This window comes from Micromesistius poutassou, assembly GCF_964030765.1.
Source record: "Micromesistius poutassou genome assembly, chromosome: 23".
In the NCBI taxonomy this organism is placed as follows: domain Eukaryota; kingdom Metazoa; phylum Chordata; class Actinopteri; order Gadiformes; family Gadidae; genus Micromesistius; species Micromesistius poutassou.
Genome location: NC_140293.1, coordinates 4,009,156 through 4,023,130, shown reverse-complemented (window position 1 = coordinate 4,023,130; position 13,975 = coordinate 4,009,156). Strand labels below are relative to the sequence as shown.

The 13,975-nt window shown below is 43.6% G+C and overlaps 1 protein-coding gene across 1 annotated transcript; it reads right to left on the bottom strand.

The window, feature by feature from the left end:
* Positions 1–5,284: 5,284 nt before the first annotated feature.
* On the bottom strand, positions 5,285–13,489 carry fam113 (family with sequence similarity 113; the record flags this gene model as incomplete). The annotated part of the gene is given in 8 exon segments (XM_084487500.1): positions 5,285–5,449; positions 5,955–6,019; positions 10,609–10,744; positions 11,435–11,543; positions 12,209–12,452; positions 12,455–12,461; positions 13,224–13,298; positions 13,409–13,489. Coding segments are annotated over 8 exon segments (882 nt in total).
* Positions 13,490–13,975: the final 486 nt, after the last annotated feature.

Here is a 13,975-nt window from a genome sequence, read left to right as displayed (position 1 = left end):
CATGTAAAATAATCTGCTTTGTCACATATATGTTCACTTAAAAGTTATGAAAAAGGCATTACAGTGAAGCTGTAATGTACATTTGCAGTAGTGCAATGCAGATTCAACCTTTACTTGAAAATTGTATTTTACAGGTCCTGAAATTAATGTTTGGTTCGTTTTTGTGTTTTGCATGGTGTTATATTGTTATTATTCATATTATGTTTAGGAACTGTTCAATGTTGGTTCTGCTGTGTTCAAAAAAGACTTCTGGTGATGTGTTCATTACATTTGTGGTGATCAAGGTAGCACAATCTGGAGTCATACTATGCACACCTGCTCCACTGTTGCTTAAACCAATAATGGAAGCCAATTAATTAAGCAAGCTTAAATGGCTTAAAATGTTGACCACAAATGTCACGTCACATCAAAATCATGTGAGGTCTTTAATAGTGTATTTCCACCACCGGCCCTCCTCCGCCAGAGTCCCCACGCCCCGCTGGCCGGCCGTCGTCTTCAAGACCAAGATGTCTGCCAAGCTGAAACCCCACCACCAAGGCTCCGCCCTCCTCCTCTGGCGCCGCCACACCACAGAAACGCACGTTCTATGAGGAGGAGTGCTTCCCCCGGGGCGGGGAAGAGAAGGCGGCGAAGAAGAGCAGGAACAGGAACAAGAAGAACCCCAACCGGCTGAACTGGGGAGTGGCAGCGACGGAGCTGCGCACGTCGCCCTTCAAGCGCGAGTACTACACCCCGCAGCAGCTGTACGGCGGCCGTGGGGCGGGGAAGAGGCCCGGCGGAAAGAAGAAGAGGTTATCTAAAGGCGGCGGCACAGACATGTACCCCGCCGACGAGAACCTCTTCACCATCAAACAGAGGAAAGGGAAACGCAAGCAGTAGAGCGACACGGTTACCGCTACAGAGCTGAGCTGTTGGTCTTGTCAGCCTGAATTCTGTTGGTTATATGAACACACACAACACAACACACAACTGGTTGAAATACTGCATTAGCAGAAACCTCAAAGATGAATGGAAGGCAGGTTCAGAATAAATGTGGAGATGTTTCTTCATGGTCTTCTAAGTGGGTTGGTTTATTTACTTCCATGATGTTAAGTCAAGTGAAGGTGAGTTAACCAAAATTGATAATAAGTGGCTGTCAAAGGAACCGATTGTTAATATTTGACCTTCATTTCCTTATGAGTCTGCTCAACCTCTGTTCAAATAAAAAAGTTTTTGGCTTGTAAACCTGTCAAGCCTATAGACTTTGGTCTCTCATTTACTTTCATGCTGTGCGTTTACAAGTTCCAACTTGGAGATTGAATATAGTATAGGAGACTACCATTGTGCCTCTGATTTAAGCTGGTAGTTTTCAGTGCTTTACAGTCTGCTTATTCTTGTAATAGGCCCATAAAACAGTCTACTGCAACACCTCGTGGTTATATTCTGCTTATGAAGTTCTCGAATGGAAGACCAAGCAGAGGAATCATTCACGTAGGAAGTAATTTCTCTTCATCTTACTAAACTCCATGCTTTTTTTTTTTACTATTCAGTAGCCTTTAAATTAGTTTTTTTTGTTACCCCTTATGTTTTTTTCATGACAACAGATTAAAAAACAAGTGTTACCCCTTATGTTTTTTCTGTTGTCATGAAAAAAAACATAAGGGGTAACACTGTCGTTTTTTAATCTGTTATGAAAAAAACATAAGGGGTAACACTGTCGTTTTTTATCAGCCGTCATGAAAAAAAAGATAAGGGGTAACACTGTCCTTTTTTATTGGGCGTCATGAAAAAAACATAAGGGGTAACACTGTCATTTTTTATCGGCCGTCATGGAAAAAAAACATAAGGGGTAACACTGTCCTTTTTTAATCTGTCGTCATGAAAAAAACAGTGTTACCCCTTATGTTTTTTTTCATGACGGCTGATAAAAAACGACAGTGTTACCCATTGTTTTTTCCATGACGACCGATAAAAAATGACAGTGTTACCCCTTATGTTTTTTTCATGACAACAGATTAAAAAACGACAGTTACCCCTTGTTTTTTTTCATGACGACACATTAAAAAACGACAGTGTTACCCCTTATGGTTTTTTTCATGACGATCGATAAAAAATGACAGTGTTACCCCTTTTGTTTTTTTCATGACGCCCAATAAAAAAGGACAGTGTTACCCCTTATGTTTTTTTTCATGACGGCCGATAAAAAAACGACAGTGTTACCCCTTATGTTTTTTTTCATGACGACAGATTAAAAAACGACAGTGTTACCCCTTATCTTTTTTTTCATGACGGCTGATAAAAAACGACAGTGTTACCCCTTATTTTTTTTCATGACAACAGATTAAAAAACGACAGTGTTACCCCTTATCTTTTTTTTCATGACGGCTGATAAAAAACGACAGTGTTACCCCTTATTTTTTTTTCATGACAACAGATTAAAAAACGACAGTGTTACCCCTTATGTTTTTTTTCATGACAACAGAAAAAACATAAGGGGTAACACTCGTTTTTTAATGTGTCGTCATGAAAAAAAACATAAGGGGTAACACTGTCGTTTTTTAATCTGTCATGAAAAAAAACATAAGGGGTAACACTGTCGTTTTTTAATCTGTCGTCATGAAGAAAAACATAAGGGGTAACACTCGTTTTTTAATGTGTCGTCATGAAAAAAAACATAAGGGGTAACACTCATTTATCGGTCGTCATGAAAAAAACATAAGGGGTAATACAGTCGTTTTTTGTCGGCCGTCATGAAAAAAAACATAAGGGGTTACACTGTCGTTTTTTAATCTGTTGTCATGAAAAAAAACATAAGGGGTAACACTGTTGTTTTTTAATCTGTCGTCATGAAAAAAACGACAGTTTTTTAGTCTTGTTTTTTTTCATGACGGCTGATAAAAAACGACAGTGTTACCCATTATGTTTTTTCCATGACGACCGATAAAAAATGAGTGTTACCCCTTATGTTTTTTTTCATGACGACCAATAAAAAAGGACAGTGTTACCCCTTATGTCTTTTTTCATGACGACAGATTAAAAAACGAGTGTTACCCCTTATGTTTTTTTTCATGACAACAAATTAAAAAACGACAGTGTAACCCCTTATGTTTTTTTTCATGTTGACCAATAAAAAAGGAGTGTTACCCCTTATGTCTTTTTTCATGACGACAGATTAAAAAACGACAGTGTTACCCCTTATGTTTTTTTCATGACAACAGATTAAAAAACGACAGTGTAACCCCTTATGTTTTTTTTCATGTCGGCCGATAAAAAACGACAGTGTTACACCTCATGTTTTTTTTCATGATGGCCGATAAAAAACGACAGTGTTACCCCTTATGTTTTTTTCATGACGGCCGATAAAAAACGACAGTGTTACCCCTTATGTTTTTTTTCGAAAGACCACCTCGTTCACAAGCTCCATCACAGACAAGACTTACAAAATTAAACAATGCACCACATGTAACACTGCTGGGGTAGTGTATTTGATTACGTGCCCATGCAATGAACAATATGTAGGCAAAACCAACAGACCTATAAAAACGCGCATCATAGAACATAACAGCGCAATTAAACGCAAAGATGAGAAATCGCCAGTAGCGAGGCATATCACTGAAGCCGGCTATCAGTTGGCCTCACTCGTCTTCAGTTATTGGACAGGTGAAACCCACATGTAGAGGTGGGGACACTGAAAGGCTTTTACAAAGAGAATCCTTCTGGATCTTCACACTAAAAACTCTGCACCCTAGTGGTATCAATGATGAACTTACCTTAACATGTTGGCTGTAACTGTTGTAATTAGTATAGTTGGTTGAATAATAGATTAGACATACATGGATGCAAGATAACCGAATGTGCTATGATATTGATTTTGATGAGGATGATGTGTACCTTTTTCTAAATATTGTTCATGTTTTATGTTTTATATGTTGTGTGACTAAACGTTTCTGTATACAAATGTTACATGTTTGTACATATTGTGATATTATAGTATCTGTGGTGTAACTTTGGTGATTTGGATACACTGTGACCCCAATTGCACTCATGTGTCTTGGGGTGATTGTGTGATTGGCAGGCGAGCCTACAAAAGGCCGCTGCGCCCTGTGACGCATCACGTACAAGGAACACTGATGAAGGGCTAGACCCGAAACGTTTACCCCTTGTTTATGTGGCCTGTAATTGTTGTTTGTTGTTGCTCTTAAAATACACTTTTAGAACTTCTCAGCCCTTGTGTGCGATCTCCCCATTCTTCACTTGATAAACACTTAAAACATTAGTTTGCCAGCTGCTGGTCAGAGATGACTGGGCATCAAAAGAATTAACATGAAAAAGTTCAGTGTTAAATTTCACATAACATGTCATTCACAGGTTCACAGGTCTAACTTGAAAATACATTCTGCATTAACATTTTTGCTAGAACAATCAATGTAGCAATGTAACAATTATGTAGAAAATAAATAAATCGATGTCAAATTTCAGATGTTGCCTTCTTAGCAACAACTACATAGACTTGCAAATGGGTGTAACACACATTTTACAAACGTTTGAGTTATTAACCAGCAATTAGTCGGAGAACACAACACAAAACAATTATGTGAAATTGTCACATTGTCACATTTCACAGCTGAGAGCTGACTCCAAGAGGGAAAACCTGTTTCTTCATTTCACTTTTCTTTTTGCAACGTTTAGACAAGACAAAGCTTTTTCTTTAGAGATCGCACACGGTTAGAGCATTTTGGGCCATTCTCCAGGAACACCATGTGTTGATGCGATTCGTGTCCCTCACAGCAGGCGGAACTTGTCATACATTTAGCGATAACAAAGTCCACCCATTTAGAGGGAAGATATGATTGGTCAATTTTACTGTCATTTGAAATTAGTCTCATTGAATTACCATTACTCGACCCTCTGTGAAATTATACCGGGACCACCAATCACAGAGCTGCATAGCATTTTCCTTCCCAACAACTGCAGAGTCAGCAAAATTCTGATAGGCTGACAAAGGTTAAAATTTAACCCTTCACATTCCAAAGCAAATCGAATCGGCAGGTTTGAAGGGTTTATTTCCTCAGAAACATTTTTGTTTAGATGTTGATTGTCAAATTATGACATACTATTAAAATAAAATTAGAATATCTAGAATATCTTAGGCCCTCTCTGAGGGCCCTGACGATTCCCCTCTGTATTTTAGAGCTCCCCCAAACATTCACAAACCATGTTTCCAGGGGAGCTCATGTCACTACTAGGGGAGCTATAGCTCCCCCTGCTCCCCCTTAATTCGCACACTGCCCCGAATAACGCCAGGTCAGACGGGGCGGCTGCTGCCCGCTTCGCAGCTCAGCTGCGGGGGGAGCACCAGCGCCCTCTCCTGGGCGTAGCGCCGCCAGTGCACCTCGTCGCCCTCGTGGGTCAGGTACCTGCTGCTCATCCGCTGCTCAAACGCCCGCAGGTCGCACCACAGCTGGAAGTCCTTGGTCACGGTTGACACAATATGGGATGGATTATGGGATTTCTTGTATATATTATATTTACTGTATTTGTATAACAGCAAAGCGCTGTAAAGCTTCACACTGTCTTTATTCTTGCGAAGCATTTAGACCTCCTTGTGGTTCTAGTCCCACCCAGATGCACTATGGATAACCCAACAGGCTGGTACAGTCCAGTAGGGTTAGGGTCCTGGTAGGCTGATCTATCATGTCTATCTATTCCACTATAGGCTTGATTTTGAAACGCCCTTTAATGTCAACATCCCCATCTGGTGGTGAAATAGACGAGAAAGATGAAAAAGATTGAGGCCTAGAGTTTATATGTATGTATGTATCACCTGCAGCCAGGGGTGTCTCTCACACACACACACACACACACACACACACACACACACACACACACACACACACACACACACACACACACACACACACACACACACACACACATACACACACATACACACACACACACACACACACACACACCATGTCCAGCGAGCGGTTGTAGCCGCCGCTGCGCAGCACCTCGGCTGCCAGGTAGGCCGGAACGACTTCTCACCGATGACGCAGGCGAAGCCAAAGTTGCACCCCCCCCCCAGGGATGAAGTGCTAACTAGCAGTGGGACAAGCTGCCTGACATTTATCGGTCCTAATTGAAGATCGGTATGAACTCTCACGTTTCAAAGATGGGACGGATATCAAGAGCTTTTTATCTTACGCTGGATGGGAGAGATAAATGCCAACCAAATGAAGAGCGATCCTGTAGGGGACACAGGTGTTGGGTCGACCGCATGAGCAAGGAGGAAGGATTTGGTAAATCGGAAAGAGTCGACACAGCTTCTAAAAGATAGGATTCAGTCCCGTCAGGGGAAGAAGGAAATAAACACTCCCTAGTCTGGACTTGTTTATGACAAACAGTTCTACAGATAGAGATTTGTATCGAGAGATGTTTAAAGACCCAGTCCACAATGCAAATTGGACCACCCTCTCCTTCAGGCGGCCACACAATAAAAGCCAACAACCAATCAGAACCCATTATGAAGGATGCAGCTGTATTCCGAAAGGACAGAAAAACAGGGCGAGATTAGGCGCTGCATACTTTGACAATGTACTAAACGCTAGGTACAGTTTGCGCATCCGGGTAATCAATTACATTTTATTTTTGTATAGCCCTTAATCACCAGTACAATCTCAAAGGGCTTAACAGGCCAAATAGTTATGACACCCCCCTGACCCTAGCCCCCCCCCCCCCCCAGTATGATGTGGGATCGATATGGACTGAAACCCCTGCCTGGAGGAGGGGAGGGGGCTGGTGACACGGCCTGTTGAAAAAGTCCCCTCTTCGTCATGCAACAGTTGCCTGGATACGAGAGGCTGAGGAAGTATAGTCTGCAGATTCTTTGGTTGTTGAAAAGGGAGAGAGGCCAAAATAGGCCAGGAATGACGCATAAAGAGGCTCTTGTAAGCCATTGTGAATTCTCAGGGGCCTGTCTTGAATGGAGGTCATTATTGTTCTGTTGCAATCAATAAAGCCCTTCTCCGGAGGACAGACTCCTCTGATTGCCTAGTGGGCTATTAAAAAAAAAAAAGTATTAAATAAAACCTTCGTGTCCCACCAGACACGTTCTTATACAGCAACATGCCGGCGCCTTGCAATCAAGTGGCTTGTTTAAAACAGTGAGGGAAAAAAAAGAAGGAAAGTTCAAGAAATGTGTGGAGTCATTGCGCTACTGCTGATTGTAAACCATCACGAATGTGTTGGTGCTCAATGAAAGGGGCTCAATGCCCATCAGCCGGCCTTCTCTGTTGCCTTTTGGTTTCTCTATGGGCATTACCCCACAAGCCAGCACACACCTGCCAACCTTGGACAATATCTATAGAATTATGAACATATTATCCATATTTGCATAATAAAATCCTATACACATCTTAGCCTGATTTCCAGTGTAAAATTCCACCTGGATAACGTCGTCATTAACCTGTAATGAGCGTCGGCTCATTCTTGTTTGGTAGTAGCAGATACTTTCACATAGCCATGTTGTATTTTAACAAGAACATCCGAAGATTCACCTTTCCAGGAATAAATATAGACAAATTTACAATTTCTATCCATTATCAGTGAAATATTATCCGTATATTAAATGGCAATGCAATTAGCTTGAAATGTAAACACCTTAAACAGGTCATGGGTCAGTGGGTCAAGTCTACGCATGGACCAAAAAGGTCAGAGATTTATTCACATCTACCTGGACACATTTTCTGACAGGTTGGATTTAGCAAGCCTGGCACTTCAACTAACCTAACCTTACACGGTCAATACACGGTCATTGTGCGAGAAAACGACCTTAAGCTGTTCATTCTGCCTAAACTGGACTAAGAGCATGTGAGAGGGAGACTTTAACTCCTCTAGTAACTTTAACATTTTCTGTCTTCAGCACGATGTCTTGACCCATGGCGAGTTGGAATATAGAACACAGATAGTCCATTAAGAGTTTAGCATCTCAAAAAAAATGCTGTTGTAAAAATATGAAAACGATAACGGAGGTACTAAGGGACAAGAATATGATGAGACTTTACTGAATACAATTAGGTTATATTTTAAGAATTCTGTCTCTTTAGTCTCACGAGTGCATTATTATAGATTATCAGAATAGCAACAAAGTGAAAAAACACAAAAAGTGATCTTAAAAAGGACGTTTTTTTCTGAATAATAATTAACTTGCAACCGTTACCTGTGGAAAAACAATTGCGGAGCTGTTACACCAAACGCATGCCAGTCGAACCACGAAGAACAACACTATGGCTTGGCTGGCAGCCCGATAGCTCAATACAACTGAGGCGAGCTAGCACTTTATCTGTTGGGGGGGGCATGTGTTAGTCAGTGGCTGGGGAGGAGGGGACTTGTGCTTTCAAAACGATGCACACCGTGGCTGAACACTCAGATCCTTGTCAGAGCTTGGTTTTTATGCGGAGGCGACTTGCGATAGATGAATACATTTTCCTGGCGGCTCTGTTGGAGAGGTAAGAGCGGTGGGGGAGGTCTCCGATGCGTATCTCCAGACCCCCAGCATAAACGCTGAACTACTCAACTACCCAATAAGAAAAAAAAAAAGCAGTGGCAAAACCATGCAGGCACCATGAGAAGATTTAAACAACAACCTCTTCTCATGGTAGCCCCTCTCCTCGACCAGAGGTCACAACATTCAGAGACCAGCCCTGACTCTAGAGGCAGAACACTAGATTCTTCCAAGCGGCTGAAGCTAAAGTATTGACCTCACAGAGGAAGGCCGGCTTCTGCTGTGTGAGGAGACAAAATTGGGGTGGTTTGGCTGGCAACTGCAAGGTTGCTAGTTTGATCCCCGGCTCCTCCTAGCTAGAGCGTCGAGGTGTCCCTGAGCAAGGCACCGAACCCTACCTGCTCCCGACGAGCCCACTGTCGCCTTGCATGGTCGACTCCGCCGTCGGTGTGTGAATGTGTGCACGAATGGGTGAATGTCAGGCAATATTGTAAAGCACCTTGGATAAAAGCGCTCTATAAATGCAGTCCATTTACCATTTAAAACATCTACTTTGCAATTTCCTTCCTGAGTTTTCATAAAGGTCCACTTTCGCCAAAATGGATGAACTCTGAACCCTGCAGCACCCTGCCGCTGCCCGGGTCCGATGCACAGGCAGAAGTTTTGTACGATGACAAGGTCGTCTGGGGATCCACTCAGAATGAGCTGGAAGAAAATGTCAAGTCTCTTTCTACACTTTCACACTTAAGCACACTTGTAGTTGCCAATGGCATCACAATGACACCCCTCAATCAATCAAGCAATGAAAATTGGTAAGGCCATAAAAATGGTAAAAACCTATAAAGAAAGGAGGGGAATTTTTCAAATAAAATCCGCCGAGGACTGACAACACGCATATGACAAATAAAATGCATAAAAGGTTATGGCGATATTTCATCAATATAAAACGTGTAGCAAGCACAGACGCTGTCAGAACAAAGCAACGAATAGCAAACAGTGATTTAGGCGAGGTGTAGACACACATTGTAAACATCAAACAACATCAAAACGATAAATAAACATTCCGCAATATCTCACCTGGGTTTGATGCTATGTTATGAGGGCCACTGGCGTCTGATGGGTTGGCATTGATCCCACCGGAATGGAGGTGGGATGTCTGGGAAAATCGAAATAATAATAAATAAATAAAAAGCAGAAGAGTACCGAAGTGAAGTACATTCGCTCCTGTTTTCAGTGAGCAAACAAATCAACATGTAGAAAATGTACAAAAAATTTAAAATGTAAAAAAAAAAAAAGCATACATTTCATGACATGACAATTTTTGGGACTGTGTTGCATCAATCCCCAGCTGTTGAGAAGATCACTGGTAAAGTTACAAAATCTTACTCCTAGGCCAACGGACCAGTCCCCACCCAGACCCCCAGGCCACCGGACCAGACCCCCAGGCCATCAGACCAGTCCCCACCCAGACCCCCAGGCCACCGGACCAGACCCCCAGGCCACCAGACCAGACCCCCAGGCCACCGGACCAGACCCCCAGGCCATCAGACCAGTCCCCACCCAGACCCCCAGGCCACCGGACCAGACCCCCAGGCCACCAGACCAGTCCCCACCCAGACCCCCAGGCCATCAGACCAGTCCCCACCCAGACCCCCAGGCCACCGGACCAGACCCCCAGGCCATCAGACCAGTCCCCACCCAGACCCCCAGGCCACCGGACCAGACCCCCAGGCCATCAGACCAGACCCCCAGGCCACCGGACCAGACCCCCAGGCCACCGGACCAGTCCCCACCCAGACCCCCAGGCCACCGGACCAGACCCCCAGGCCATCAGACCAGTCCCCACCCAGACCCCCAGGCCACCGGACCAGACCCCCAGGCCATCAGACCAGACCCCCAGGCCACCGGACCAGACCCCCAGGCCACCGGACCAGACCCCCAGGCCACCGGACCAGACCCCCAGGCCACCGGACCAGACCCCCAGGCCACCGGACCAGACCCCACCCAGGCCCCCGTCCCAGACCCCTCCCCCGACCTCCAGACACTCACCGACCGGGCCCGCTTGCCCCCAGATCACCCTGCTGGCCGGCCTGTGATCTAGGGGCGCCGGGCCCAGGGGACACCGTCGGGCCTCCGGTGCTGCAGGAGGAAGTGGAAGTGCAGGTCGAGGACTTCCAGGCCGTCGGCTCGGGCCAGCACGCCGCTGCAGAAGTTGGCCTCCGTGGCCTGGCCCTGCATGCTGAGCTTCAGGTGCCAGGTCTGTGGGGTCACATCACACCGTAATACTGGATAGGATAGGATAGCCTTTATTGTCCCCGACAATCATAAAATAAATAAATAAAATAAAAATAAAAAATGAATACATATAACATACAGTAGATTTGATCCTGATAAAATTGCAATGAGATATGAAGCACTAAGAGTCCATCAGTCCTTGTTAAAGTGTTTGTGCAATAGATCCATCCACCCACCACTCTGCTCACTTAGCAACACAATGCAGTGCCGACGAGTCCCATGCAGCTTTGTGCGTGTGCGTTACATTGACAGCCTCCATATGCCGTCATCAATGTATCCTATTGTCGCCGCATGAAGCAAAACAGCATTTTCTACTGCAGCGAAAGACTTGGAGAAGTGGAACAAAAGTGAATGGATGGAATTTCTGCTTCATTCTTTGCACACTTTGCTGTGCTCAGAAAGGGCAAATTATTTTCTAGTCCATGAATCGCTTGGTATCTGCAGTGGTAGTGATGGGAGGGTTGAGAAATATTCCAATACTAAAAGCATTTGTATGTCGACACAGCGCAGAAATATTGTAATTGTGTTTAATGCTCATGGATTGAGCGATGCATTTTGTGGTTACATGATCTGTATTTTGTGTTGTGTACAGAAACTGATTTGAAACTCTGAAAACTTTTACTGCATCGGCACTAAAAACTGAATCCATCCTACTGTGGTGAGGATACACACACGGAGACGGGCGTCACTAGTGACCGTCTTCAGCTGCTCAAAGAACTTATGGAGGGTCCCGTGATATTCGGGTAACCAGTCTCGGCTGCCTCTGTAACAACGGAAACAGCAGGGTTACATTTTTTTTGGTATACTCCTTGAATACCTAATAATTGGCATTACGTTGATTGCATTTATTTCAATAAAAGTTGACTTCAACACCAGCCTCTTATCTTACTTTTGCAAAGCTAGTCACTAAACCCCAAGTTACTCCAGCTTCACAACAAGCGCAATCATTGAAATTGGACGACCTCCGACTTGTATTGAAACGTACTGCGTTATGTGAAAGATTCCGAAGAATTCCGTCATTCAGAACGCTAGGAATTCTATTGATAATTTCTGCAGCTGCCGACAGGAATTCTTAAAGATTGGGTTTGTTCATTTTTCAGAACTTGTGTATCCAACCCTCTACTTTAGCCCATCCATCAAGCCAGGGTCACTTTAATTAAAAAAACATTAAAAACGTTAATAGAATAGTCAGGTTGAATATTCTGAACGTTAAGTGTGGGATGCTGGTGCCCTGGGAGACAGACAGACAGACATATCTATCTATATATATATAGTCAGGTCGATTATTTTGAACGTTAAGTGTGGGATGCTGGTGCCCTGGGAGACAGACAGATATATCTATCTATCTATCTATCTAGATATATATAAAATTGTGTACACACACACACCACAGAATCCCACCGGGGGAGCACGTCAACAACAGAATACAGAGTAGAGAGAGATGGATACCTGGACGAGTCACAGACGGAGGAGTTGACGACGAGCAGGTCTGGTTTGAGGCCTCCGCGGAGGTCCTCCAGGGTGCTCTCCATGTAGGGCGAGTAGACGGGGCTCAAGAAGTAGTAGTGCACAAGGTGATGCTTGGAGCAGTACTGACGCACCTCCCTGTAGCCGATGCCGTTGCTCATGGGCCCCAGACTACCACCTTCAACCAGGCTGTCGTGTTCAAATTAAGCCTTGCCTTTTTTTTTTTTTAAGGTGGGGGACGATATTAAGTAACATGCCAAATTAAGTTGAAGGGACATACATGTAAAGTAAATAAAGAATATTTTTGTACATTGGTTTACTGAATATATGCTTGTGACAGTTGGCCTGCAAAGCAGAAAAGATGAATAGTCAAAATTACAAATGCACATTCCTAATTTAATATACCAAAGCTTGGTTGGGTAATTTGGAGGAACCAGCCAAAGTTTTATATAAAAAAAATTAAGTAGCCAACTGGGTATGTAGACTGACAGCTTGGCCAACCAAAAGATTAATTCGGGCAGAATTAAATGATTGGACAGTCTTGTTACAGGTCTGCTGCAGCCAGATAACATGTTTTGCAAAAATGTGTCAAGAGCATTTGATTTATTGATTGCAGTCTTGGTGTGAAGATAATTTCAACAAACAAACAAAAAATGCTTCTAAATTAAATTGCATTTATATGCTACTTTAGAGAAACCAGCCAAAGTAACCTAGCTTTAGAAAGTAGCCTATCCAACCGTAAAAAAAGTCCCGCAGCACATTATATCATTAAATTCGTTGGAAACTGAAACGATGGGCGGGTTTAATACAGGCCTGAAACAGCCACAGATAAAGTATTTATTTCCTTTTTAAGACCTTGATTGATTGATTTATTAGTCCGGTTGTAAAAAAAAAAAAAGAAGCTTCGACTTTAAATGTCACTCAGTGTCACAGGGGGGTAATATGTTGAGTTAGGGTCGTCGATGGCCCACTTCACCTTGGTCGTCAGCTGAGAGCTCGTCAGGAACGAGTCCTTCTGAAGCAGCAGAACGAGGTCTTTGTACATGGAGCGCTGTAGGTACTGAAACGCACAAAGGCACATGTAATGGGGGGTTTTAAAGTAATGTATGAGTGTCGTGGCTGATTAAAGTGCACAGCCTTAAAGTGCAAACTATTGATTTTCTCACCTGAACCACCGAGAATCACAACAAATTTGTTGTGCAGCAGTTGGCTGGCTTCATTTAGTGTCACAAATCCTAACATGGATGCAGCCATGTTAAACGTTTAAAACAGGCAACAAATAGGCTCATTCTGCCTGTCGAGTAAATGTATTCTTTAACGATTAAAACCACGGCAACTTGACCGTTATATATTGCACAGTGGACAGATTCGATTCTGTGCAGAAGAAGCGACACACCACGTGACTCGGGTACAAAATAGTCGACAGAAAGTTGATTGGCTTAATCAGCTGCAGCTGAGTTGTGATGTTGGCAGAGGTAGTGGACGGGTTGGGACTATGGTTACTCAAAACGCGCCCTTTTAAATGTGTTTGATGCCAGTTGGTTTCTTTAGGAGTCTATAGGCGTCATGTTAAGCAACACGAATAGTTCATTTGGGATTTATTTCGTTAGTTTTCGAAATTGGGGAAACGATATCATCCGTTAGGCTCGACAGGGGGCACTACAGCCCAGCCCATTGCTGAACGACGGCCGATTGCGCATGCGTGAGTGTGCTGCCTGTGTAGGAGTC